The 26,801-nt window shown below is 38.6% G+C and overlaps 1 protein-coding gene across 2 annotated transcripts in view; it reads left to right on the top strand.

Moving 5' to 3' along the window:
* Nucleotides 1–1,438: 1,438 nt before the first annotated feature.
* Nucleotides 1,439–26,801, top strand: part of LOC127424133 (leucine zipper putative tumor suppressor 1-like) — a 59,217-nt gene continuing 33,854 nt past the window's right edge. The window contains exon 1 of one of the 2 annotated variants that reach the window (XM_051669058.1): nucleotides 1,439–1,512. In XM_051669058.1, coding sequence (XP_051525018.1) covers nucleotides 1,510–1,512 — 3 coding nt within the window. In that variant the 5' untranslated portion in view covers nucleotides 1,439–1,509. The remainder of the gene's footprint in view (nucleotides 1,513–26,801) is intronic. The other variant, XM_051669057.1, reaches the window with a different exon arrangement.

Genomic DNA, 26,801 nt, shown 5'->3' with positions numbered 1-26,801 from the left:
ACCAGGATCTGAAAAGGCTTTCTTTCATAAACTCACCACACATTTACACATGAACCCTTTGCTGTAAACTGAGATTGCTGTGAGTAAACAAACTGATCTCACAGTGAAATCAGAAACAGTAGGCTGATTTTCTTTAGGTGAAATCGGTCTGTGCTTACTGAAATTAAAAACACTGCCCCCAGTGGGCAAAGTGGTAACTGTTGTTGGGTGTATGGACACATGTGAGCTCCATTTACTGGGTGTTATGTCCACAGAGAGGTGCTAAAAGTGAGTTGTGAAGCACATTGTTTTCAGTTGTACAGGCTGTATTTCAGTGAAGAGGATTGATATGTTCCTTTTATGTAATCCACTATATTTAACAGTAGAAACAGTAAAAATCAGTAAAAAACTGATTGTCACTCTTGGATCATGTACATTAATAAAGGAAAAATCCTTGCACAAGGACACAGTTATTACAGAGAGAGCATCCTCTATTCCATTTGTCTTTCTGAAGGTCACATATGTAATACACGGCAGTGGGGGCCGGAATGGCCCCATTAAAAGCCGGGCCTCTGGGAAGTCTGAGGTATCAGATCCCTCTTAAAGGGGGTTGCACACCGGACGCGTTTGGTGGATGACATGGCGTATTATAAAATCCGAAACAATTGTTTTCTATGAATGTACACACCGCCACTCGGCATCTGTCTGCGGCACCCACCAACAACTCCGGAGGCTGTTCAAATTTCTGCCACGCAACGGAGCACAACTCGAATATTTTCCATTAAAATCGACACAAATCATTATCAATGGACATATATTTTATACTCTAGCCTTGTTCATTCTTTAAGAAGGGAAAGATCTTGCTAACTCTTGTGTGTTCTGTCTGCCACGTGAACCGCATCGACGTGCCCTATGTCTGATACATGTGCCATGTCCTAGCTGCGACACAACGCGGCATGGCGCTTCTCGTCTGGTGTACAACCACATTAACCGTCACTGCTCTCATGTAGGATGGATGTGATTCCATCTGATGAGTGCTTATGCTGAGAACCTTGAGGTTCATGTTAACACTGTTGTTTTCTGTTTGATCACCATCTGGTTGACCAAATGTTTGGACTCTTTTTTATATATTTAAATATTATTACTATTTTATTGTGTTATTTTCCATAACACTAGTTATCGAAAAACAAAGTAATCAAAGCTATAGAATACCACAAGATTTCTGCAAAAGTATAAAAGATTTAGCACAGAAATCATAGTAGAAATAGGATGCTGCATTTCTAGCAAACAAAAACTTGAGATGCAGGACAAACAGAGTAGAAGGGAGGAATAAAACGAAAGAGTAGGAAAGGAGAGGGAGGATTTGTGCACTTGTGGGTCTTACACAAAACACCCACATCATGGCAGTCTGTAGAGACTCAACCCACAATACAGAAGACTTGAAGAGATTGAGAGAGGAGAGACTGAAGAGATAGTGCACATAGTTCCGGTTCTCCACTTCCAAATGAGCAGACTCTGGGCACTTGAAACATGGTGAGTCACCATTTATTTTACATTCTTTGTGAATTTAGAAGATTTCAATTGTTGTTAAACTGATAGAACACGTGAAAACTATCAGAGACTTCTGTTGATTTTGCTCATCAAATTAAATAAGAGCTATGTGGAACTAACATGCATCTGACAATATGATCATACAGTATGTGTGTTTTTTAGCATGCACATAGTAGCACAAAAAAGGTTCTTTGCAAGGAACATGCAACTGAACATCTAACTAGCTGAGCTCATCAGCAAAACCTCAACAGAAACAAAGTAGTGAAATGATATTACATGCCACTGCTTGAAACAGTTTTTATCAGTGACCACAGGAACAGTAATGAATTATATTGGGATACGAGTAGCTGACACAAAATACTTTTGTTGACATGTCCTGTGGTGTGACACGCTTTACTCCATCTAAAACCATTTAAACAGCATTTTATAATTAATATGCATGCAGCTCTTTATGAACTTATATTAACTGAGGGTGCTTCACACCTGGTTCGAGTGCTTGGCCCGAACCAGAGTTCGTTTCCTTCTTCATCCCCCTGCCCCCGCTGGTCTCTGTTCACATCATATTTTTTGGGGTCCAAACCGCATTCCGATTACATAATCAACGTGAGTACAAGCGGCAGCTGTTTATCACTGTAACTAGGCAACAACTCAAGAAGACATCAGCTTCACTGTGTTATTAAAAGTATTAATCTCTTTGGATTTACCACCAAAACTTTACATGCACAAAACAATGCCATGGATGCATTGAATGTGCATTTGTCTGCCGCGAGCCAGTGGATGCATTTCAAGAGATGTGAAGAATGTGAGCTGCTCTCTGAAGGGGATTTATTTGGACACAATCTTGTATGAGAAATTCATTAAACCATAATAATTACGATCGGGAGCCTGAATTATACGTCATCAATAGAGGTTCACTTCCTTGATTTGGTATGATTGTGTTCATATTAGCAGAGAACTGCACTGGTGTGCACACGAACCGTACCCCAAACCACCTTTTCAAGCGGACTCGGGTACGGTTCGTGGATGCGCACCCGAGTTCAGAAAACAGCGTTCACACCACCCAAACGAACCGAACTTTGAAGTCAATCGAACTTGAGTGTGCACCAAAAGTGCTAGTTTGAAAACACCCTGAGGGTGCTTTCACACTGGCAGTTTAGTTTGAAACAGAGCACGGGTCGCATGAAAAATTGATAATGTGAAAGCTGTCATGCGGACCGAGGAGCACACCTCGGTACTGAACCCGAGACTACCTGTAGGAGGTGGTCTGAGTTTGGTTGCTTTGGAACTGTAGCGTGATTCACGTGAACGTGAAAGCAACTCGGACTCGGGTGCGCACTCATTCAGGAAGTAAAATGCGTTTTAGCCAATGACGACATCATTAGTTTCGACAACACACAAGGCCATGAGTGGCAGGGGAACATTGTGGAACACAGAAGAGGTGAGGTGCCTCATTCAGATATGGGGAGAAGAAAACATACAAGAGCAGTTAAAGAAAACTCACAAGAATGCAGACGTTTTTGCATTGTTAAGCGCAAAATTGAAGGAGTCTGGGTTCAACAGATGAGTTACGCCATGAAGCGCACCTATACGCAGTTGTCGTTCACTCTGCTGTGCATAATGGCACCAAAATAACAAAAAAACTAAAAGTATGATGAGTCACGTTGTGTTCTCCATGCATGTTTGTGATGATGTAAGATGAACGCAAATGGAATGGGGTTCGATAGAATCAAGTGAGTGTGAAACCAGACCAACGCTGCGGGGGGCACCGGGAACAATCGCACTCGGAATCGGACCACAGCAAAAGTGCTAGTGTGAAAGCCCCCTGAAAGACTGTATAGTAATTTTTTTATTTGTAGTAAAAGCAATAAAGGTGTTAAAAAAATGGCTAAAAGGGTCAAAGACGTGACAATTTGTTTGTCCAAATCTATTTAGTTGTCCGACAATATATTAAAAAACATAATTTGTACGAAACAATGACATGAATATATCTTTGCTTTGATGAACATGCTTTTAGTTTTTTTTTTATATTTTTTCTGGGGCTTAAAATAAAAAATTTATAAGTGCTGTAACCGTTAAAAAAGCAGGGAAACTATTTTGTTTTGAAATATTATTAATATTTGAAAAGCTTTTGCCCACCATTTTATGAAACCAACATGGATACAGTGATTAGGCTACATATGTGTGAAATTGGCACATGTTTTTTAAAATAGTTATTTAAAAGATTTCTAATTTATCTCCAAAACCTTATTTGTCAATGACCAAAAAAACACTTTGGCAAAAATTGTGAATGCTTTTTCTCTTATTCATAAATTAAACATTTATACATTCAGAAAAGTCCATGGATATGTTATGCATCAACCTCCCATATACTTTGCATAACAGAGTTATTTATGGTCTCAGCTAACCACACATGCCCATTTGTGACCTTTATCTCCTAACCTCAGTTCTTTTGCTATTTAAAGCACAAACTTGTCACACACAAAGATGTCATGAACAATTGGTAACATCTTTTAACTGTAGCACAGTGTTAATGAGAAGGGTAGAACTTGTGCATTCAGCCTGTGACAGTGATAATTTGACACAAAAAGTTAAACGAGCATGTCTTGTCCTGTCTTCCAGATTTCAAAGAAATTAGAGAGTAAATCGAATGCAATACTGACGTCTAAACTTACTAACAGTGAGAACACAAGATCCTGTTGTAATATGCAAGGCAAGTTCAGATAGCAAGACATTTTGAAGCACAGGATCTATAAAGCAGTTCATTTATTATAAATCCTTAAGCTCAGAAAAGGCAGGGAAATATAGTTTTACTGACGGAGGTAAGAGTTTCTGCTCAGGTATGTTTTAAGACTGTGTGGGTGTGTGCATGGTGCAAAGACATGGCTTATTTTGACATGGCTTATTATGTGATACATTCATAACACACACACACATAAGCACTGGAGCTGTGAGTAAGTTGAGACTGTATCCTATCCGTTAAAACTAAGCTTCCTGTTTCCTTGTTTTATGTTCTCTCTCGTGCTGTCTCTGCATATGGGAGGAACAGTTGGTGCATGGCTTTACCCTGCATGGATACGTTTATCATAATGTCTTAACAGAGAGTCAGTTATTTTACGGTTTGTTGATAACTGGGATTTCTGCTTTAAGTCCAAGTAGTTTCACTCTCCTGTCCACATGCCGACCACATTCATTAGAATGCAACTGCCAGAGCTGGACGTGTTGTAAACATCTGTTTCCATCTCTATACAAAAAGATTATTATAAAAAAATAGATTTTTTTAAGCCGTTTGAAAATGACTATAAATGTGCTCCTTTTAAATATACAGTACATTTTATATTAAAGAAATAGTTCACCCAAAAAATTACAATTCTGTCATTATTCACTCACCCTCATACTCCAAACCCATGTTACCTTTTTTTCTTCGGTGGAACACAAAAGGAGATATTTTAAAGCATGTTGCGATTGCTGGTTTCCATTCTAACAGCAGTTGATGATTCACTTTAAAGCTTAAAAAATGCACTCAAAAGCGTCATATTCCAAGCCTTCTGAAGTGTAAGATAAAATTTTTATGATGAAAAGACTGAAATTAAGTCATTATTCACTTAAAATCATATATTAAATAATTGATCACCTCATACAGAGCCCAAATCAAACATGACAACACGTCAGTAACATCAAACCTCATTGGTGTGTCATGACGACTGGCCATGAGACGCGCAAGAACTAATGAGGTTTGATGCTATTGACATGTCATCATATTTAAAATGGGCTGTATATGAGTCGATTCGATTTTATTTTATTTTATTTGAGAGTGAATACCAACTTAAAAATCAGTCTTTTCATCATACAAAGTGATCTTGAACCTTCAGAAGTCTTGGAATATGATCCGTGACTATCGCATGGACTACTCATGGCACATTTGTGTGCTTTGTTAAGCTTCAAAGTGAGTCACTATCATCTGCTATTGTATAGAAATTAACTACCGTGACAACCTTTAAAATATCTCCCGTTCCACAGAAGAAAGTCACATGTGTTAGGAAAAGACATGAGGGTAAGTACATTTTTGTATGAACTTTTTTTAACACGCCATGTTTCTACATTGCTTGGCCACTGCAAACAGCCTGCCGTTAGGATAATGAACCACATTATAAGGTGAAATGATTTTTTAAAATAATTTCTATAATTATAAACTCAACTCATCATTAAACATTTTAGTTTTTCATCATATTGCTGTTGTTGCTCTTTTCTAAAAGCAATAAGCCACTCGAGTCTGCGTTACATAGATTTTACTATGGGTATTGGGGTTTGTGCACTCCGCTTCACATTGTGGCTAAGAATGCCCCCTATCCATAAAAACCTAAAAAAAAAAAAAAAAACATCACTGTAATGCATGACCTCTTGAGGTTTGTTGCTTTAATAATTCAAGATGGTACTCTTGTCAGTAAAGTTGTTGTCGACAAAACTGTGTTTGTCTGTTAAGCAGAAAGTTAAAACATATAATGATCTCATATAGAGGTCGCCAGATATATCGGTTTTGTCGATTAATTGGCAACGACAACAGATTTCTGGAACTATCGTTATCGGTAGTATATATTTTTTCTCCTTTGTGTCCGGTGCTGGAGCGGCCAGTATGAGAGCGGCCTCTAGAGGCGAAATAATCACTTCACTGATGCCTTGTGGTGTTTGTTTAGACATGTGAGACTACACTCTGCATGGAGCGGAACACATCAGATGCAGATTTAAAACATCAACAATGAAAAGACATGCAAACAGTATACTACAGTACACATTGTCACATCATTATAAAGTAATTAATTTGTTGACTGGATGCTGCATTAGTAGAGAAAAGCAGTATGTTTGCCGACAGTGCAGAGAGGACGCTAACATTAAAGCTAACCTCAAGAGGTTAGAACAATGTGACAAAAATACACGTCCTACCCAAATGTTTAAATGTCACAATTGTTACCATGTATTACCATCTATTTGCATTAGTTTATATCCAGCTGGTCATGTTTATGTATTTGTTAGCTAAGTTGCATATTTAAAGCTAGTGACGTGAGAAAGCAAATTAAAATCTTCATGCAGCCGAGAAAAACATATAAACAAATCAGAACCACATCTGATTTCAATAATAAAAAACAATTCCTCACTGTAATATGATGACTTCATATCAATCACATTCTTGCACTAAAAAAGGCTAGCCACAGCACAACAAATACAGTTTAACAGAAAGCAGGTGTCTCAATATGCTTTTAAAGTTCTTTTTAATTAGACACAGCATCTAAAAAACAGCGCTCCTGCATGAAACGATGAATAAAAAAAATAAAAAAAGAGAAACAAAGATGTTCATCTAGCACGTTTATTTGGTTAAAAACAAATGGATGGTTGAAACAGCCCCTTACAATTGGTGGAGGTCTTTAGCCATTGCATCTTGTAAGCGTTTCTCAGATTAAGCAATGAGTTGTTTAAATGCTTTGTCCGGAAAGATGTTCAACTTGTAAATGTGTGTCTCGATCCTCGCCTTCAGTCTGGGCCTGGCCTGGGCTCATAGCCTGAGCCGCTTCACCACCGAATTCAGCCGAATACCACTGCTTTCTGTGAATAGTGCTGCTCTACATACAACTGCATTGAATAAAAAACAATGTGGTATTTCGCTATTATTATGAAGCTTGAGTCTTACTCAACTGTAACTCCAAGTGAACTGTCTATTGAAGCGTTTCCCCCCTCATTTTACTTTTGATTTAACATTTGAGAATATGGACTGACAAAACCTTTTTATTTATTTATTTTATTTATTTATTTTATCCACATTAGTTGAAAATGAAATGCTCTTTTTTTAATTGCCAGGATAGGAATGTTCTATGCAATAATATAATGGTGCTGAATGGTTTCTGTATTTATTGCACCCTCTTATGGACTAAGGAAACAACATGAATTTAAAAATCAGCTGACTAAAATTTGAATATTTGTTCAGCAAAAAAAGAAACGTCCCTTTTTCAGGACATTGTATTTTAAAGATAATTTTGTAAAAATCCAAATAACTTTACTGATATTTATTGTAAAGGGTTTAAACAATGTTTTCCATGCTTGTTCAATTAACCGTAAACAATTAATGAACATGCACCTGTGGAACAGTCGAGACACTAACAGCTTACAGACGGTAGGCAATTAAGGTCACAGTTATAAAAAACTTAGGACACTAAAGAGAACTTTCTACTGACTCTGAAAAACACCAAAAGAAAGATGCCCAGGGTCCCTGCTCATCTGTGTGAATGTGCCTTAGGCATGCTGCATGGAGGCATGAGGACTGCAGATGTGGAAAGGGCAATAAATTGCAATGTCTGTACAGTGAGACGCCTAAGACAGCACTACAGGGAGACAGGAAGGACAGCCGATCGTCCTCGCAGTGGCAGACCACGTGTAACAACACCTGCACAGGATCAGTACATCTGAATATCACACTTGCAGGACAGGTACAGGATGGCAACAACAACTGCCCGAGTTACACCAGGAATGCAGAATCCCTCCATCAGTGCTCAGAGTTTCAGCAATAGGCTGAGAGAGCCTGGACTGAGGGCTTGTAGGCCTGGTCCTTACCAGACACCACCGGCAACAATGTCACCTATGGGCGCAAACCCACCTTTGCTGGACCAGACAGGACTGGCAAAAAGTGCTCTTCACTGACGAGTCACGGTTTTGTCTCACCAGGGGTGATGGCCGGACTCACGTTTATCGTTGAAGGAAAGAGTGGTCTATCATGGTCTGGGGCAGTGTGTCACAGCATTATCGGACTGAGCTTGTTGTCATTGCAGGCAATCTCAACGCTGTGCGTTACAGGAAAGACATCCTCCTCCCTTATGTGGTACCCTTCCTGCAGGCTCATCCTGACATGACCCTCCAGCATGACAATGCCATCAGCCATACTGCTCATTCTGTGCATGATTTCCTGCAAGACAGGAATATCAGTGTTCTGCCATGGCCAGCAAAGGCTGTCCCCTTCCACCTTGAAGGTGTACATTGCTGCTATAGCAGCACACCACGACACAGTGGATGGTAAGTCCTTAGGGAATCACGACCTGATCATCAGGTTCCTGAGAGGCGCCAGGAGGCTGAACCCCCCCAGACCGCGCCTCGTTCCCTCATGGGACCTCTCTGTATTTCTTCAGGGTCTACAGAGAGCCCCCTTTGAGCCTTTGCAGTCAGCTGAGCTTAAGGCACTCTCCTTGAAGACTGCCCTCCTGACTGCGCTCACTTCCATCAAGAGGGTAGGAGACCTGCAAGCATTCTCTGTCAGCGAAACGTGCCTGGAGTTTGGTCCGGGCTACTCTCACGTGATCTTGAGACCCCGACCGGGCTATGTGCCCAAGGTTCCCATGACCCCTTTTAGGGACCAGGTGGTGAACCTGCGAGCGCTGCCCCAGGAGGAGGCAGACCCAGCCCTGTCGTTGCTGTGTCCGGTGTGCACTTTACGCATCTATTTGGATCGCACGCAGAGATTTAGGATCTCTGAGCAGCTCTTTGTCTGCTTTGGTGCAAACTCCAAGCAGAGGATCGCCCACTGGCTCATTGATGCCATAGCTATGGCATATCATGCCCAGGACGTACCGCCCCCGGTAGGGCTACGAGCCCATTCTACCAGGGGTGTAGCGACCTCCTGGGCCCTGGCCAGGGGTGCCTCTCTAACAGACATTTGCAGAGCAGCGGGCTGGGCAACACCCAACAACTTGCGAGGTTCTACAACCTCCGGGTTTCGTCCCGGGTAGTGGCATGCAATACAAGTGGATAAGCCCGGGATAGCCGGCCAGGTGTATCGCTTGCACATAGTGCCTTTCACCTCCTCTGAGCTGAAGACGTGCGCCATTAATTCCCAGTAGTGTTCACAAACTATGTTCCCTGGTTGACTTCCTCCGAGCCCTGTGGCAGTCAAGTTTTCGGAGAGACTCGCTGCCGGCCCAGTACACGTGCTAACTAAGAGCCCTGTCCTGGGGTAGGTGCTCCGCATGTGGTGGTTCCCTGTAAGGTAACCCCATGCGATGTATATCTTCCGCTAATTCGTTTCGCTGTTGGCAAACTGCGTCTTCCTTGGGCAGAGCCCCCTCTGCCACAGTCTCCATGTTTGTAGTAACTCCTCCCCCTTTGGATAGGATCTACCATGAGATTTCTCCACATGATCAGCAAGACCATGTGACGTATTTTCCACTTAAATATCCCCCCCCCCCCTCTCTCTGGGCGATGTGTGGTCTCTGCGGTGTACTCCCCTTGGGAGGGACACCCCCTGACTAGACCTGGTCGGCCCAGCTGGATAATCCCCCTTTTTTTAGGGAGTGAAAAAAAGAAGAGGAAAAGAGGCCATGACTGGGCTAGCCTGTCTCTATATTTTGGTTAGTCGACTTGTCCCCAAAGGGCCGTTCGACACTCATAACTATGTTGGGGGAGGTTACGTGTCGGCCTGGTGTGCTGGCTACAAGGCACACAGTGGTCTGTCCGTCACACACTGCCAGTTCACGTAACACAGTTCAGCCAGTTGCGGCGTTTCGTTTAGGGACCCCTAGTGTCACTACATCGACACAACGTCAAGTGAGTGACAGATAGGGAAGTCATGGTTACTTGCGTAACCTCCGTTCCCTGATGGAAGGAACGAGATGTTGTTTCCCTCCTGCCACAACGCTGAACTACCCGCTGAAATGGCCAGACCTTGTCTCGGCTCCTCAGCATAAAACCAAATTGAGTGGTTGCATACCAGCTCATTTTATACCCGTATGTCTGGGGGATTGGCATGCAAATACCACTCGCCAATTTTCAATGGCCTTTTATCAAAGACCAGAGGTGTCTCGGGCTCCCAAGAGTGACCCCTAGTGTCACTACATTGACACAACGTCTCATTCCCTCCATCAGGGAAAGGAGGTTACGCAAGTAACCATGACGTTATCAGTAAAATCCACTATCGGTTGACCTCTAATCTCATAAATGATTTTTTCCAGTTTGACATTTAAAACATTAGGAGGTATTACAGCTGGGATTTGTGATCGGTTAATCCTTTGAAGATAGAAACCAGTTAATTCCTGCCTAGAGAAGTTATTCATGGATTTGTGTGCTTATGAAATCTTGTGTGGGTGAGAGATGTAGTTGGGGTTTGGAGTGCTCAGGCATTCTCAAACAAGGTGTTATTTAGTAACATTCTTTCAAGAAGAAATTTAAAGGTGTTTTATTATCTAAACTATTAAATATTACAACATTGTCATTGACACTTGTTTTGATTCCTGCACCGTAGCACAACGCTCCTAGCATATTCCCTTATTTATATTACAACACTGACATTGACACTTGTTTTGATTCCAGCACTGTACCATAAAGCTCCTAGCATATTCCCTTTAAAAAACAAATTCCATCTCCTATAAGTTGTTGACATGCAGCTAATAGTACCTGTTTTTACCAGTTGCATTGCCGTAATGTCAAAATCACTGCTTATCTGAATTTTTTTTTTTTTAAACACCACTTGGCTTACACAGCCCCTATTTTCAGCATGCAGTTACTAATCAGCTCAAAACTGTTGCCAACAGCAGCACTGAGAAAGAGACAGATCTGTCCTTGCAATGATTAAAGGTGAAACTTAATGTAGATGGACACCATTTGTAGAGTCCCCAAAAATTGCTCTGTATAGTACTTAAAAAAAAAAAAAAAAAAAGAAACAAAGAAGAAGATTTTTTTTTTTTTTTTATTTTGAGCATCCCAACAGGCCCGAGACAACAACATTGGCTTAACCAATGCCTCAAGTTTGTTTGAGAAACTTCTTTGAAAACAGTCATTACTTTTGCAATTATGTTTGGTGCTGCAAGTGGTGCAGAAATTACACAATACAGCTTTTATACAAACTCTTTGTTTGATGTTGAAATCAAATGAAATCTGATAAATTTTCTTTAGTAAATTTTGTTAACTACAATATTATCTTTTAATGCCAGCCCTCTAAATAGCGAGTAAATCACTCGCATATGCAACCAAATTTCATGCTATGCGACTAAAATATGTATTTTATTAGCCACTGGCAAGTAAATATTGAGATTTTACTCGTCAGTTATTGAGGTGTGTAGTGACAAAGAACTTGAGCGCCATGATCCTTTTACTGAATAAGAAATAGCCAATTAAGAAGCTGGATTCAGCCTCATCTTTTACAGTGTATTGTGTCTTGTGAACGCACACTCAAAGAAATTGAACTAATTTGTCACCATCATGCTTTAGTTCAGCCATGAAATGGCATTGACATTGCATTAAACGACATCAACTCTAACTTTGGTAAAACCTTTCCATAGACTGTTTTCACAAATTTCCCCATGGACCTGTTGGACATCTGTTAAAAGGTAAAAGTGTTGCAAAACTGGAGAGCATGTAGATTTGAATTTGAGAGCGTGTACAATAAATATTTGTACAAGCAAGTCATACACATTATACAAGTAAAAGTTTCCTTTTGCTTAGTTCCATATATTGTGTATCCAAAATGAGACCCAGACACCCCATTTTCATTTCATGTCACTTTTAAAATCCTTTCTGTTTTTTTACAGTCACGTGGTGATCAAAAACATAAAAGGAAACATTATTTCTAATAATACATTGCACGGATGAGGGGAAAACAACAGTGCAACTTCTCTCTCGTTAATTGTGCGCTGTGCTCATTCACTTGCACGCGGAGCAGCCATTCACTTAAAGAGACCGTACCAATTTAGCGCTGGTTATACATATCAGTGTAAACACACTGTAAATCGCACAAGTGCATATAAACAAACATGTAGTAAGTGTAATAAATGTGTAAATTCATAAATATTTAAAAGGCACAATCATACATTATGAATCATTTTAACTTCAGAAAACAAATATTAAAGAATTTAACAAATAGGCTTGTGCTGCATCAATGCAAGGGTTTTTTTTTTTTTTTTTTTTTTGCATAGTAGTTTTGATAAAGCAGCACTTAAATTATTATTTTATATATTATAATTATTAATCCTATTTTCATTAGGTTCCAATCTTGTGAGTTATACAACTTGTATTCATTATTGAAAATGCAATATCATGACATCATATAAATTATAAGAAAGTGAAGTTTGTAGGCTACACACACTAAAATGTGATTAAAAGTGTAACAAAATATGAAAATAAAATGTACAATCTCGAGTACTATTGTGTGAAATCATATATATGAAAACATATATATGAGAATACATATATATATATGATGCCCCCTTCTCGGTTTTCTTAATATGTTTTTTTAGTTTTCAGTAGCATTACGCTTATATGTTGTCAAAAGTCTGGCAAGTAAAAACAAAAATGTACTAGCCAATTGTGGCGATTGTTTCTCCAACGTGTCCGTAGAGGTTTGAATGCCATTATATTATTCAAGCTTTTTCCTCCTGCTACTATAACCAATATTAATAATAAAAAGAAGAAAAGATGAAATAAAACAAAAAGCCTTTATAAGATTTGAAGAGTGACTTCTTGTCAAAAAAAAGTAATGCAAAGACTGCCATGATCCATTTCTTTCCATTATTATGTTTCTGCTTTGCTAGGCAGGAAAGATTGGGAAAATGATCGGATGTCTTCAAGCATCTAGACTCTTGTCTCTGACTGATCTTTGTTGTCTAACTCCTAGTACTGTCAAATGTTCCCTAAAAGCTTAGAAGCCTCTGGAATCTGTCCAAAAGCAGTTTTAGAGCCTGGTGTATCTGGGAAATATAGTCTCCATGTCATTTTCATGAAATATTTACAGATATGCTCTCCTCTCTGAGGAAGCTCTGACAGATAGAAAGAGCACAATACCATTTTAAGATGCTGGTGACCTTCATGAATTCATGACAAAGCAAATGGGCAGCTAATTTTAGCCCCTATCGATGCTTGAGAATATATCAAGTACAGAGATGACCAGAGCACTGACCATGTTGAAAGATCTATCAGTTTATAATCAAGCAATATCAATCTTGCAATTGTGCTGTTGTATGGAATATCTGCAAGTAATCACAGCCACGCTCATTGTTTTGATTGTATGTGTGATATTGCTGTTGTACAGTTCTAATAAGTTAATAGTAAGTACAGTAAATTGCATTTTAGATGCAACATTGCCAGTTATTTTATCTATTTTTGTAAATATTGTGGTTACTTTGGTTTTACTGCAAATACCTTAGTTGAGCTCTAGTTACTGTAGTAAAATCAAGGTTAATTTTCATAATAAAGCTATTGCAAGGGGACCCAAAATAATTGCAAGGGAAACTTGTTAAGAGGGAATGCAAAGCTTTATCAGAAGAAAAATGTTAGCCCTGTCATCTAAGGGGTTGTGTACTTATGCAATCAGATTAGATAGTCGGAACTAACTGTTGCACAATCTAAAGCAAACTGCTCATACTGGATTCGTTGTCCTTGTTGTTTCCTAAAAGTAAAAGTAATAGCTTCAGTAAATAAATAAACAATGCATGACACAGTAAAGGAAAGGAAAAATGAAATGAATGGTAAAGTAAAGGGGGTAAATATTGCAGCTTGTGGAAAGTGAAAGAAATAAAATGGAAAGAATCAAATCCAATGAAGACTTTTATCTTTTCTTATTATTATTATTATTGGTAGAAGTAGTGGGAGGAAAAGTAATAATTCTGGTAATATTGTGTTATTGTAGTTGTCTCAATTTACTAATGAAAATGCATCAGTTATCAGTTCATTGGATTTTTAGGAAATATGATTGTTTTGGTGAACCAGTTTTGAGCGGTTTAGTCAGCTGAGCTCACACACTATCCAACCTACACACCCATCATTTAACTCAAAACCCCTCCATCATTTTCTCCTCTCTCTTTATTTCTGCATTTCACTCAGTCTCCTACACACTTTTTCCAAAACAGCTAAGGTCAAAGGGCACTGGGGGAGGTGGCTGTAATCAACGTCACTCTCCGAATTAAGCCACCATCAGTCTTTTTCTTTCTTTCACTCCAGAAGTGGTGAGACTGAGGGTAAAACTGTGTCTGGATTAAGCTGGCACCTGTTTTTACTTATTGTTTTGTTGCATTATTATTGTGGTGATGCTTAGATTGCAAGCGGCACGGCATGGGACCAAGACAGACCTGTGATTTAAAGAAAACAAAATACGTCTCTACACCAGCTATTAGAATATAATATTAGTCACATTAAAGAGATAGCTCATCCAAAATAGTAGTTTTCAGTGTGAAAAGGAAGGATAAAAAACAGGACATTTTGTCTCTGCTCATGTCTATCATGTCACTTGTTTGACATTATATGCACGTTACCTCCTGAATGATGGGGAAAAAAACTATCTGAAATCTGTCTGACCATTAACACGCAATTTTAATATATATATAAATATATATATATATATATATATATATATATATATATATATATATATAATATTTTTTTTTAATTATTATTATTTTTTTATTATTATTTATTTATCTGATTTCTAGCTACATACGAACACTTTTCATGCATTTTTGATGTTCAGACTACAATCAACTAAACAAGTTTGAGTCAGATATGGATTTTTTTTTTTTTTAAGTTTGTTAACTTTCTGAACAAAGCCATAGTGATTTGGTATAAAGTCAAGTTGAATTAGAAGGAAGAATGCTCTCATTTCATTTCAGGGTGAAGCAGGTGAATCACCACAGGCTTTGATTTATTTCTCCAATAAACAACTATAGCTGATGTCTAACTTTCAAAGGAGGGTGTATCACTTAAGCACCTTAAGTGGTCAGTTTGCATGAGAGAGTGGGTCAGAAAGTGGTGAGAGGGTGTTGGAGAGGACTCTGAGTGATGATGGAGGAGGAGATGTCCTTCCTTTTGAATTATTCACTCCATCACTGTAATGCCTCTCCCTTTATTTTGAGAGTTCTTATTTCAAGAGTGCATTTACTCCCTACTGTTCCAGATTAGGGTTGCTCTGATACCAAAATTTTGGCTTCGAAATGATACCAGCCCTGGTACCTCGGTATCGATACTAAATCGATACTATAATCAACAAATAAAAAGCCTCCGATTTTTAATGAAATTACACAGAAAATGACTTGATTAAAAGAACTGCATAAAGTCAGTGATGTGTTTACAAATTATGTGTTTTCCGTTTACATTTTTCTGGATTCCATGTTAAATATTTTAATTAAATGTTATGAATAAAATGGTGTTTAATCATATTGATACATACAGTTTTAATCAAATAAAAATACAATATTTTATTTTATTTTTGGTAAAATAAAATGCTGCACAACAGTATTAATCACAGTATTAATGAAAACATTAATGAAAAAAAAAATCTGATTACCTGTGGAACAAGGCTGCTTGTGTTTGTGACATTGCTTACAGATAATAATAATAACAATAACAATAATAATAATAATAATAATAATAATAATAATAATACAACCATTTAATACAATACACTAGTGATATTTTTCTGTCTTCAATTTTATGCATCCATTTGAATAGAACTTTCATGTCAGTGGGAATTTTATTTTGACAGACCTTTGAGTTCTTCCTGTTTTTATGGGTTAGTTATATCAAGCTTCCCATTAATGCTGATATACTCCCATTGCGACTCTCCAGCTGAAATCTCTGAGATGCACCTGAGGTTGTGTGTTGAGTTTGTGTGAGTGTGTACGCATGCGTGCACCAGTGTGTGTGTATGTGTGTGGGAATCACATGACAGAGCAGAGTCGCATCTCTTGTTCATTCTGTAGCACGCAGCGCATGTGACTGTATATTATTTAATAAAATTACATCCTTCTGCTGTTTAATGATCACACTTGGCCATATCCAGGTTTTTTTTTTATTATTTTATTTTTAAATTGTCATTGATTTCATGTCAAATTTGTCACATCTCATATCATTTTGCTAATGACAGCATACTGTAATATGGTACCTAAATTAGCAACAAGACGATATTGTACCGATTTAATTTTTTTGGTATTGCGATACTTCGATAGTACCAGTAAACCATGCAACCCTACTCCAGATATGAGCTCACTTTGACTGTTTGAAAAATGTGAGATGTGTTTGCCACTCTATTTGTGCACAAGCCCAATTCAAAAACTAATACTGTATACATATCCTGAATCAAAATGTTTTACTTTGTAGCCTACTTTATGAACAATTCAATTACTTACTCCAATCTGTACTCTACCCATCCAGTGTGAGATATGTGCACTGCTGGGGTGTAAATTGAAGAAGGTAATGCCCAGAACTCAAAATCATCAATAATTGATCTGAAAAAGACGTAATTTATTGTTGCCATAGAGATTTATATTTGTATGTTGAATGCATAATGCATTTAAATTTGAAAGTGTCCATGCTTTCACTTCCAAAAAGACTATCTAAACTGTATATCAGATTGATTTATTTGCAAAGATTATTGGTTTGGTGTGGACTAAAAACAACTGTCCTGTTGCCTTTTAAACCAGTTACTGATTACACACAAATAGCTAACTAATGAGAGAAAATTAACGGGGGCTCCATCCAACAAGCTTGGGATATTTTGACAGGCTTAGTTCCAGATGGTCATTGAGTTCAGTTTTTTTTCTCAATTAGGAATAATAAGATCACATCTGCTGGTCGAAAGGGAAAAGAGAGTATGCTAACAAGACTTTCCCCCACAGGAACTCAGAAGCTGCACACAATATACCAACAATTGAGACTCCCTGACTAGATAATGGATGGATTTATCAGACATTATTATGCTGCATTATACATCCACTGTCTTGATTCCAGCCTCATGAAATTAGTTTATTACATACATAGACTGAAATGGTGAATACATGTCAGATTTCTAATTTAGAGAGAGCCAAGATTTACAGTTGTGCTCAAAAGTTTGCATACCTGGCAGAAATTGTGAAATTTTGGCATTGATTTTGAAAATATGACTAATCATCATTTATTTAAGGATAGTGATCATAAGAAGCCATTTATTATCGCATAGTTGTTTGGCTCCTTTTTAAATCATAATGATAACAGAAATCACCCAAATGGCCCTGATCAAAAGTTTACATACCCTTGAATGTTTGGCCTTGTTACAGACACACAAGGTGATACACACAGGTTTAAATGGCAATTAAAGGTTAATTTCCCACACCTGTGGCTTATAAAATTGCAATTAGTGTCTGTGTATAAATAGTCAATGAGTTTGTTAGCTCTCACGTGGATGCACTGAGCAGGCTAGATACTGAGCCATGGGGAGCAGAAAAGAACTGTCATAAGACCTGCGTAACAAGGTAATGGAACTTTATAAAGATGGAAAAGGATATAAAAAGATATCCAAAGCCTTGAAAATGCCAGTCAGTACTGTTCAATCACTTATTAAGAAGTGGAAAATACGGGGATCTCTTGATACCAAGCCAAGGTCAGGTAGACCAAGACAGATTTCAGCCACAACTGCCAGAATAATTGTTCGGGATACAAAGAAAAACCCACAGGTAACCTCTGGAAAAAGACGGTGTGGTTGTTTCAAGATGAGCTGCATGGTCGAGTTGCCAGAAACAAGCCTTTACTGCACCAATGCCACAAAAAAGCCTGGTTACAATATGCCCGACAACACCTTGACATGCCTCACAGCTTCTGGCACACTGTAATTTGGAGTGACGAGACCAAAATAGAGCTTTATGGTCACAACCATAAGCACTATGTTTGGAGAGGGGTCAACAAGGCCTATAATGAAAAGAATACCATCCCCACTGTGAAGCATGGTGGTGGCTCACTGATGTTTTGGGGGTGTGTGAGCTCTAAAGGCACAGGGAATCTTGTGAAAATTAATGGCAAGATGAATGCAGCATGTTATCAGAAAATACTGGCAGACAATTTGCATTCTTCTGCAAGAAAGCTGCGCATGGGATGCTCTTGGACTTTCCAGCACGACAATGACCCTAAGCACAAGGCCAAGTTGACCCTCCAGTGATTACAGCAGAAAAAGGTGAAGGTTCTGGAATGGCCATCACAGTCTCCCGACCTTAATATCATTGAGCCACTCTGGGGAGATCTCAAATGTGTGGTTCATGCAAGACGACCAAAGACTTTGCATGACCTGGAGGCATTTTGCCAAGACGAATGGGCAGCTATACCACCTGCAAGAATTTGGGGCCTTATAGACAACTATTACAAAAGACTGCACGCTGTCATTGATGCTAAAGGGGGAAATACACAGTATTAAGAACTAAGGGTATGCAGACTTTTGAACAGGGGTAATTTAATTTTTTCTTTGTTGCCATGTTTTGTTTTATGATTGTGCCATTCTGTTATAACCTACAGTTGAATATGAATCCCATAAGAAATAAAAGAAATGTGTTTTGCCTGCTCACTCATGTTTTCTTTAAAAATGGTACATGTATTACCAATTCTCCAAGGGTATGCAAACTTTTGAGCACAACTGTAAATGCAAAGGCAGTAACAAAAATCCTAGAAATGTACACAGATACTGTGTTTCTATTGAAGCTGAATACTCTATGGAAACAATAATAAAGTGTCATTTCAGAGAGCACAAATAATCTAGATACAAAAAATACGGGGGAAAAACCTTGAGTCTTGTGACACCTAAAGATGTGGGTGAAGCATCACGTAAAAGGAAAGTTTTCATTAACTGATTGCATTGTAGAAATACCCTATCCTCAGTCAGCCATAATTTATTTCATGAGAAAAAGTGAATGATAATACTGGGGTTATTGAGATAAAATGAGTACTTCTCAGCTGGTCCTGTGATCTCAACATTTTGGCCCCAATGAGGCAACCTGCTTCTTGTAAAATAAAACTGATTTAATTGGCCTCTGGTTTGACTAGTCTTCTCCCATTAAAGTGTATATGATTTTAAAAAATAAATACAAATTAAATTAAATTAAAAGTGCTATACATTTCTTAACAATAACACAGTGCTCATTTCAAATTACTGAGTGCCACATTAAATTAACTTTATTCTGCATGTAACAGATTAAAATCAAAATTTTACTATTGAACCAGAATGTATTCATGTGAAATTGAGTATCAGTTCAGTTATTTAGCACTTCTACATACTGCTGCGGAAAGCAGTGATATAATAATCTCATATTAATAATTTAATCTAAAAAAATTCTCATTGCCCTAAGATTCTGTTTTCTACTTTAAATTCTGTGTTAAATCCTACTAGTGCAGCTGGTCCAGATCCAAGTTTAGAGTCATGTGAGAAGCTTTGTAGTTTCTTTATAAATAAAATCACTGGCTTTAAATCACAGATTTCTTCTAAGTTACCCCAGAATTTCTAATATTCAAATACTAGTCCATCCTGCTTTTCTAATTTTCACTCTATAATGCTGTGTTGTTGGACATTATTTCCAGCATGAAATCAACCACCTGTTCTCTCGATGTCATTCCTACAAAGTTGCTCAATGTCGTACTGGATTCTGTTTTGCCTACTGTGCTCTCTATTATTAACGGCTCCTTACAGAAAAGTATTTTTCCATCCTGTTTTAAACATGCTATGGTCCAGCCTTTACTCAAAAAACCTCAACAACTATAGACCTATCTCAAAATTGTCATTTTTGTTTAAAGTATTGGAGAAGGTTGTATTAAACCAGATAACTCATCTACTTTCAAATGATATTATGGATCCTTTTCAGTCAGTTTTCAGAGCTAAACACAGTACTGAGTCTGCTCTTCTAAGAGTAGTAAATGACCTTTTACTATCTGTAGACTCTGGGAACTGTGCCATCCTGGTATTGCTGAAGTGCAGCCTTTGATACTGTGTATCATCGCATCCTTCTAAATAGGTTAAATCTCGAGGTTGGTATCCATAATGCTGTATTAGAGTGGTTTTTGTCTTATTTCACTAATAGGAGTTTTTCGGTGGAAATTGGTGACTTTTCATCGAGCGCAGCTCCTATTACCTGTGAGGTGCCTCAGGGCTCTATTCTGGGTCCAACCTTATTTTCTTTATACATGCTCCCTCTCCGTTCTATATCTGAGTATCATAAGGTCCCCTATCATATCTATACTGATGATACCCAGCACTATTTTCCTCTAAAATCGGGTACGGATTCAGTCTCCTCCTTCTTAGCATGTTTAAAGGACATTAAAGGCTGGATGGATGATCATTTCCTCCAGTTGAACCAGAAAAAGACTGAAATCATTTTGTTTGGCCCCCCACAGCAGTTAGAAAATTTGAGTCCTCCCCTGGGTCCCCTTCAAGAAAATATTCATGACCATGTTAGAAACCGGGGGGTTATTTTCGATCCTGAATTAAAATTTGATAAACAAATAAATTCTGTTGTCAGAGCCAGTTTTTTTCAGTTTAAGGGGCTTCGCAAGCTTAAAACTTTTCTTACTTTTAATGATTTGGAGACCATCATTCACGCATTCATTTCAACCGGGCTGGACTACTGTAATGCTCTGTATGCCAGAATTAACCAGTCTTCACTCTCGCGTTTACAACTGGTACAAAATGCCGCAGCCCATTTTTTGACTGGGACAAAAAAGAGGGAGCATATCACGCCTGTGTTAGCATCACTTCATTGGTTACCTGTTCAATACAGAGTTGATTTTAAGATTTTAGTATTTGTTTTTAAAGCACTGCATGGACTTGATCCTACTTATATTTCGGATCTTCTTCGTCCCTACTCTTCTCAGAGAATGCTCAGATCCTCCTCTCAGCTGCTGTTGACTGTTCCAAATTCATGATTAAAAACCAAAGGTGATAGGGCCTTTACAGTTCAGGCTCCAAAGCTTTGGAACACCCTACCTCTTTTAATTAGATCATCCCCTACTCTATCTACATTTAAATAATCTCTTAAAACATACTTTTTTCTCAGGTTTATTCGTAACTTGTTTTCACCATTAGTACAATTATGTTTTTATTTTCTGTCTGGTGACACTTTGTATTAAGTTGATTAGATATTTTCTTTTTTCCTATATTTGTATTTAAATTATTTTAAATTTTATGTACATTAATGGTTTTCATTGTAGGGGGATGTGTTATTTTATGTCCGTTGTACAGCACCTTGGTTAGCACTCATGGTGCTTTCAAGGTGTCATGAATCCCGCTTTTATTGTTCCTCCCGCTCACCACCAGAGGGCTGCATCACCTAGGGATTGACTTTAACTCTCTGGACTCCATTTATCATAATCCCCGTACCTGTCACTGATTACCTGCTCAGCTGTTTCTCATTAACTCAGCTATTTAACACTCACTCTTACTCTCTTTCATTGCAAAGTCTTGTTTTGCCCTGGCTGACATTTCTGAGCGTTCTCTGTGTTTATTGCATTACCTGTGTATGATCCTGGACTGTTCACCCTGTTTTGACCCATTGCTGCCTGCTTACTATTACTGCCTTGTTTACCTGGATATAACCTGTGATTGTCTGCCACCTGCCCTGACCTCTTGCCTGTTTATTGTCTACCTCTCTGGATTACCTTGGATATTACTGTTGCTGGTGATTGACCCCTGCCTGTCTGTATTACTACGTTTATTGTTATTAAAAGCTGCATATGGATCTCAACTCTGCTGACTCATCATTACATAAGGTGCTATATAAATAAACCTGACCTTGACCTAATCTAATGCCACATAGCCGATTGTCTGATTGAGAAATATTGTTCCCACTGGGCCCTCAGAGCTGGATGCACTGCAGTATATTCACAGGCAAAACTCTATAGACAAGTGTGGTTAGTCCTTGAAAGCATAATTACATTTCATAATTTTGGGAAATCACCTGGCACTGTCCATACTGATCTCACAGTGAAATCGGTAACAGAAGGTTGACTTTTCTTTAGTTTAAATCGCTCTGTGTTTACAGAAATGTGAAACACTGCCTCAGTGGCCAAAGTGATACATGTTGTTGGGTCTATGGGCATGAGCTCCATTTTCCATGTGAAATGTCCATGGAGGGGCGGCTAAAGCAAGTTGTGCAACAAATTGTTTTCAGATGTACAGGCCATAATTCCGTGAAGATGAATGCATATTTTATAAACTACAACCCCCCCCCCCGATCATAGTATACTGGAAGTCTCTGAAACAACAAACTGACTTCACATTTGATCATGTTGCACTGTCACCATTGATGTTGCCAGTTAAAATAGTTTGACATACACATAAGTCTACAGATTCTTGAAAGTACCACACACATTTTTTTTTTCCACAAGATTTTACAGCCCAGAATATGTAAAAAGGGTCATACATTGCATAATAGAGACACTTATTTTAATGCAGAAAAAAAGCATATTCTTAATAGTGCAGTTGCACCACTATGGGCACCATCTGGCATTCCCAGGTGTGTTGAAGTGCAGCAGTGTATTCTTTGTTTAGACTGCAGTAAATCTTCTACAGTACCACGGCCTAAACTTTGTCTCTATGCATGCATGCTTTAATGGATTAGCCATACATTGGATAACGTCTGCTGGCCATACTTTTCGTAGGACATCTTTGTCCTGCATAGATTGACAAACAAGTGAAACGTGCGAGGGAAACAAAATCGGACACACACATACACACACACACAAAAGAAGCCCCACTGTCTATGATAAAGGTCTTTTATGGCCAATTAAGACAGCTCGACTTTCCACCTCAATAAGCGCCTATTAGCTGTGAGCCCCTCCCACACACATGCGCAGCCGCTCTTTCGTGTCTCCCACTGAGCTCAGATCATTGACTGTATGATTAGGTTATATCGTTCTCATCTGTCTCTGGGAACAATGAAACAACAGCCAAGAGCATAAAGAGCCAAAGCCATCTCCCTAAAGTCTGAATCAACTACTCCCTAGCCAACTGTAAATCACTGCTGGGCAATTACAATGGTGTCTACATTTGAAGTGGAACCAGGGTTATAAAGGCCAAAAAATTAGGCTTGAAAGATCTTCTCTGTGATGGCACAATATCAGCTGTTAAATTGGCATTAAAAGTAATTCATGAACTATAAACTTCCAGCAAGTTGATGTATTATTCTATGGGCAAGAGCTAAGCAGCTTTCTACAAGCAGCAAGACAAAAAACATTTTTTTGTTGTTGTTGTTTTAATTGATCTGATTTTACATGGAAAAGATCATTAATAAATTAATAAAAAGTAATATTTAGTAATACGATATTGTAGTTATTTCTCTTAGGGTTGGGAAACTTGCCATTTTTTAAAAAACTATCAGAAACTAAAGATTTTCATGACTTTTGTTTCCATTAACAGTTCTCGAACATGCATTCTTCTGCTGATGCTGACGCAACATTTTAATACAATGATACTCTGACAGTGTTTCTGGGACTACCATTCAGTGGCACTGTAACACTGCTACTAAATTAACAGCGTGAAACATACACTACGATTCCCGAACTAATGACTCTTATGAGCTGGTTCTATTGATTCTACAGTGCAAAACATACAGTGTGACCAGTATAGTGCAATTCACCATTTGCAAGATTCTGCTCAAATCTGAAATGATCTCATCAACTGGTAACAGGCTAAAGAGGGTAGTAAATCCAATAAGAATTGCATTTCTTATTTTCAAATATTTCTTCATCAAAACCCAATGAAAACCCGATGAAGCTAAGCAGGGCTGAGCCTGGCCAGTGCCTGGATGGGTGACCTCCTGGGGAAAATTAAGGTTGCTGCTGGAAGAGGTATTCGGGAGGCCAGCAGGGGGTGCTCACTGTGGGTCCTAATGCTCCAGTATAGTGACGGGGACTCATCCTTCAGATGAGAGTTAAACCGAGGTCCTGACTCTCTGGGGTCATTAAAAATCCCAGGGCACTTATTCTAAAGAGTAGGGGTGTAACCCTGGTGTCCTGGCCAAATTTCCCCCATTGGCCCTTTCTCAATCATGGCCTCCTAATAATCCCCATCCATTAATTGGCTCTATAAATCTACTCTCTCATCTCCACCAATAGCTGGTGTGTGGTGAGTGTACTGGCGCACTATGGCTGCTGTCGCACCATCCAGGTGGATGCTGCATACTGGTGGTGGTTGAGGAGAGTCCCCTGTTCACTGTGTAAAGCGCTTTGAGTGTAGTGTCAGAAAAAGCACTATATAAATGTAACATTCATTCATTCAAAAGTACTAAAGAACTGTTAATGGAACTATTAATGAAAATGAATTAAGAGAAATTGGAATGGGAACTGGAATTATTAAATTCCTTACGATTCCCTTCAATAATGTTTAGTTCCTTGAGATGTCACATCAGTTATCAATATAGATCAATACAGATCAATATCATCAATATACAAACCCAATTCCGAAAAAGTTGGGACAGTATGAAAAATGCTAATAAAAACAAAAAGGGATGATTTGTCAATTATATTCACCCTTTTCTATATTGAAAGCACTACAACTACACAGTATATGATGTTTTTCCTTAAGTAATTTCAAATCAGATGATTGCAACATGCTCCAAAAAAGTTGGGTCAGTCAAGTTTTTAACCACTGTGTAACATCACCATTTCTTCTAATAACACTTATTAAGCATTTAGGCACTGAAGACACAAGTTTGTTAAGTTTAGAAAGTGGAATTTTCCCCCATTCATCCATTATGTAAGTCTTTAGCTACATAATTGTACAGGGTCTTCGTTGCCATATGGTGTGCTTCATAATGCGCCACACATTCTCAATTGGAGATGGTCAGGACTGCAGGCAGGCCAGTCTAGCACCACACTCTCTGCTTCACAGCCATGCACTTGTAATCCAGGCAGTATGTGGTTTGAAGTTGTCCTGCTGGAAAATGCAGGGATGTCCCTGGAAAAGACAGTGCTAGATGGCAGTATATGTTGCTGCAAAATTTTTACATAGCTGTCTGCATTCATGGTGTTCTCACAGAGCAACATATCCCATGCTATGGGCACTGACACACCCCTGACCCATACAGACACTGGCTTTTGGACCTGATGCTGATAACAGCTTGGATGGCCCTATTCCTTTTTGGCCCGGATAACTCAACAGTTTGTTTTTCAAAAGCTTTTTGAAATGTGGACTCTTCAGACCAAAAAAACACAGTTCTACTGTTCTACTTTCCATCTAAGATGAGACCGAGCCAAGAGAAGTTGGCAGAGCTTCTGGACAGTGTTGATGTAGGGCTTCTGCTTTGCACAGTAAAGTCTTAACTTGCATCTGTGGATGCAGCGGTGAGTGGTGTTGACTAACAAAGGTTTACTAAAGTCCTTGAACTCTGGAAAGGTGCTATATAAATTAAACATATTATTATTACTATTATTATTATTATTATTATTATTATTATTAATGTTATCCCAAGCCCATGTTCATGATATCCATTACAGATGAATGATGTTTTTTTAAGTCAGTGGTGTCTGAGGGATCAGAGATCACGCACATTCAGAAGTGGTTTTCATTTTGCCCTTTACGCACCGAGATTTGACCATATTCCTTGAATCTTTTAACTATATTGTGCACTGTAGAGGGTGAAATGCCCAAAATCCTTCCAATTTGTCTTTGGGGAACATTGTTCTCATAGTGCTGGATTATTTGCTGAAGAATCTGTTTGCAAATTGACAAGTCTCAAATGATCCTTGCTCTTGAAGGACTAGTCTGTTTTTGGAGGCTCCTTATATACTATGACACGATTGCCTCGCCTGTTTAACATCTCTGGTTTCACATCACCTTGTTATTTTAACTCATCAAATTTTTATTAGTCTTAAATTGCCCCTGTCTCAACTTTTTTGGAGCATGTTGCAATCATCTGATTTGAATTTACTGTACATTTTCAAAAAACAATGAAATTCACAAGGAAAACTTCATATAATATGTAGCTGTAGTGCTTTCAATATAGCAACGGGTGAATATAATTTACAAAATTGCTCCTTTTTGTTTTTATTAGCATTTTTCATACTGTCTCAACTTGGGATTGGGGTTGTAGATCAGCGCGGTTCTTAGCTGGTGGGTCGCAGGTCGGCACTGATAGGGTTCTGGGCAGAAAGGAAAAAACAATGTTTAATGCAAAACATAAAATGTAACAAAACATACTCGACAGTGTTATCATGGTACCAAAATATCAGTAGTCGTACAGATACCATTGAAATTTCACGGTTCTCGATACAAATTTCGATACCACAGAAAAATGTGCTAATATGATAATGTGCTTGTAAAAAGTTCACAAGGAGAGGAAAGGAGGAAGCGGGAGATGGTGAAATCCAACTCAAAAGGTAATTTTATTTTTCACTCAAAACTCAAAACAAACAACTTTTCAGTGGACTTTAATAAACACGCTCTCTGGGTGTGTGTGTGTGTGTGTGTGTGTGTGTGTGTGTGCAACTCTCTCTCCCTCTCTGGTGTCTGGCTCGCTCTTAAATCCCTCTCC

The sequence above is a fragment of the Myxocyprinus asiaticus genome, chromosome 33, assembly GCF_019703515.2.
Source record: "Myxocyprinus asiaticus isolate MX2 ecotype Aquarium Trade chromosome 33, UBuf_Myxa_2, whole genome shotgun sequence".
Lineage (NCBI taxonomy): Eukaryota > Metazoa > Chordata > Actinopteri > Cypriniformes > Catostomidae > Myxocyprinus > Myxocyprinus asiaticus.
Note: the sequence above shows the minus strand (reverse complement) of the source record. Positions and strands in the feature narration are given on the sequence as shown.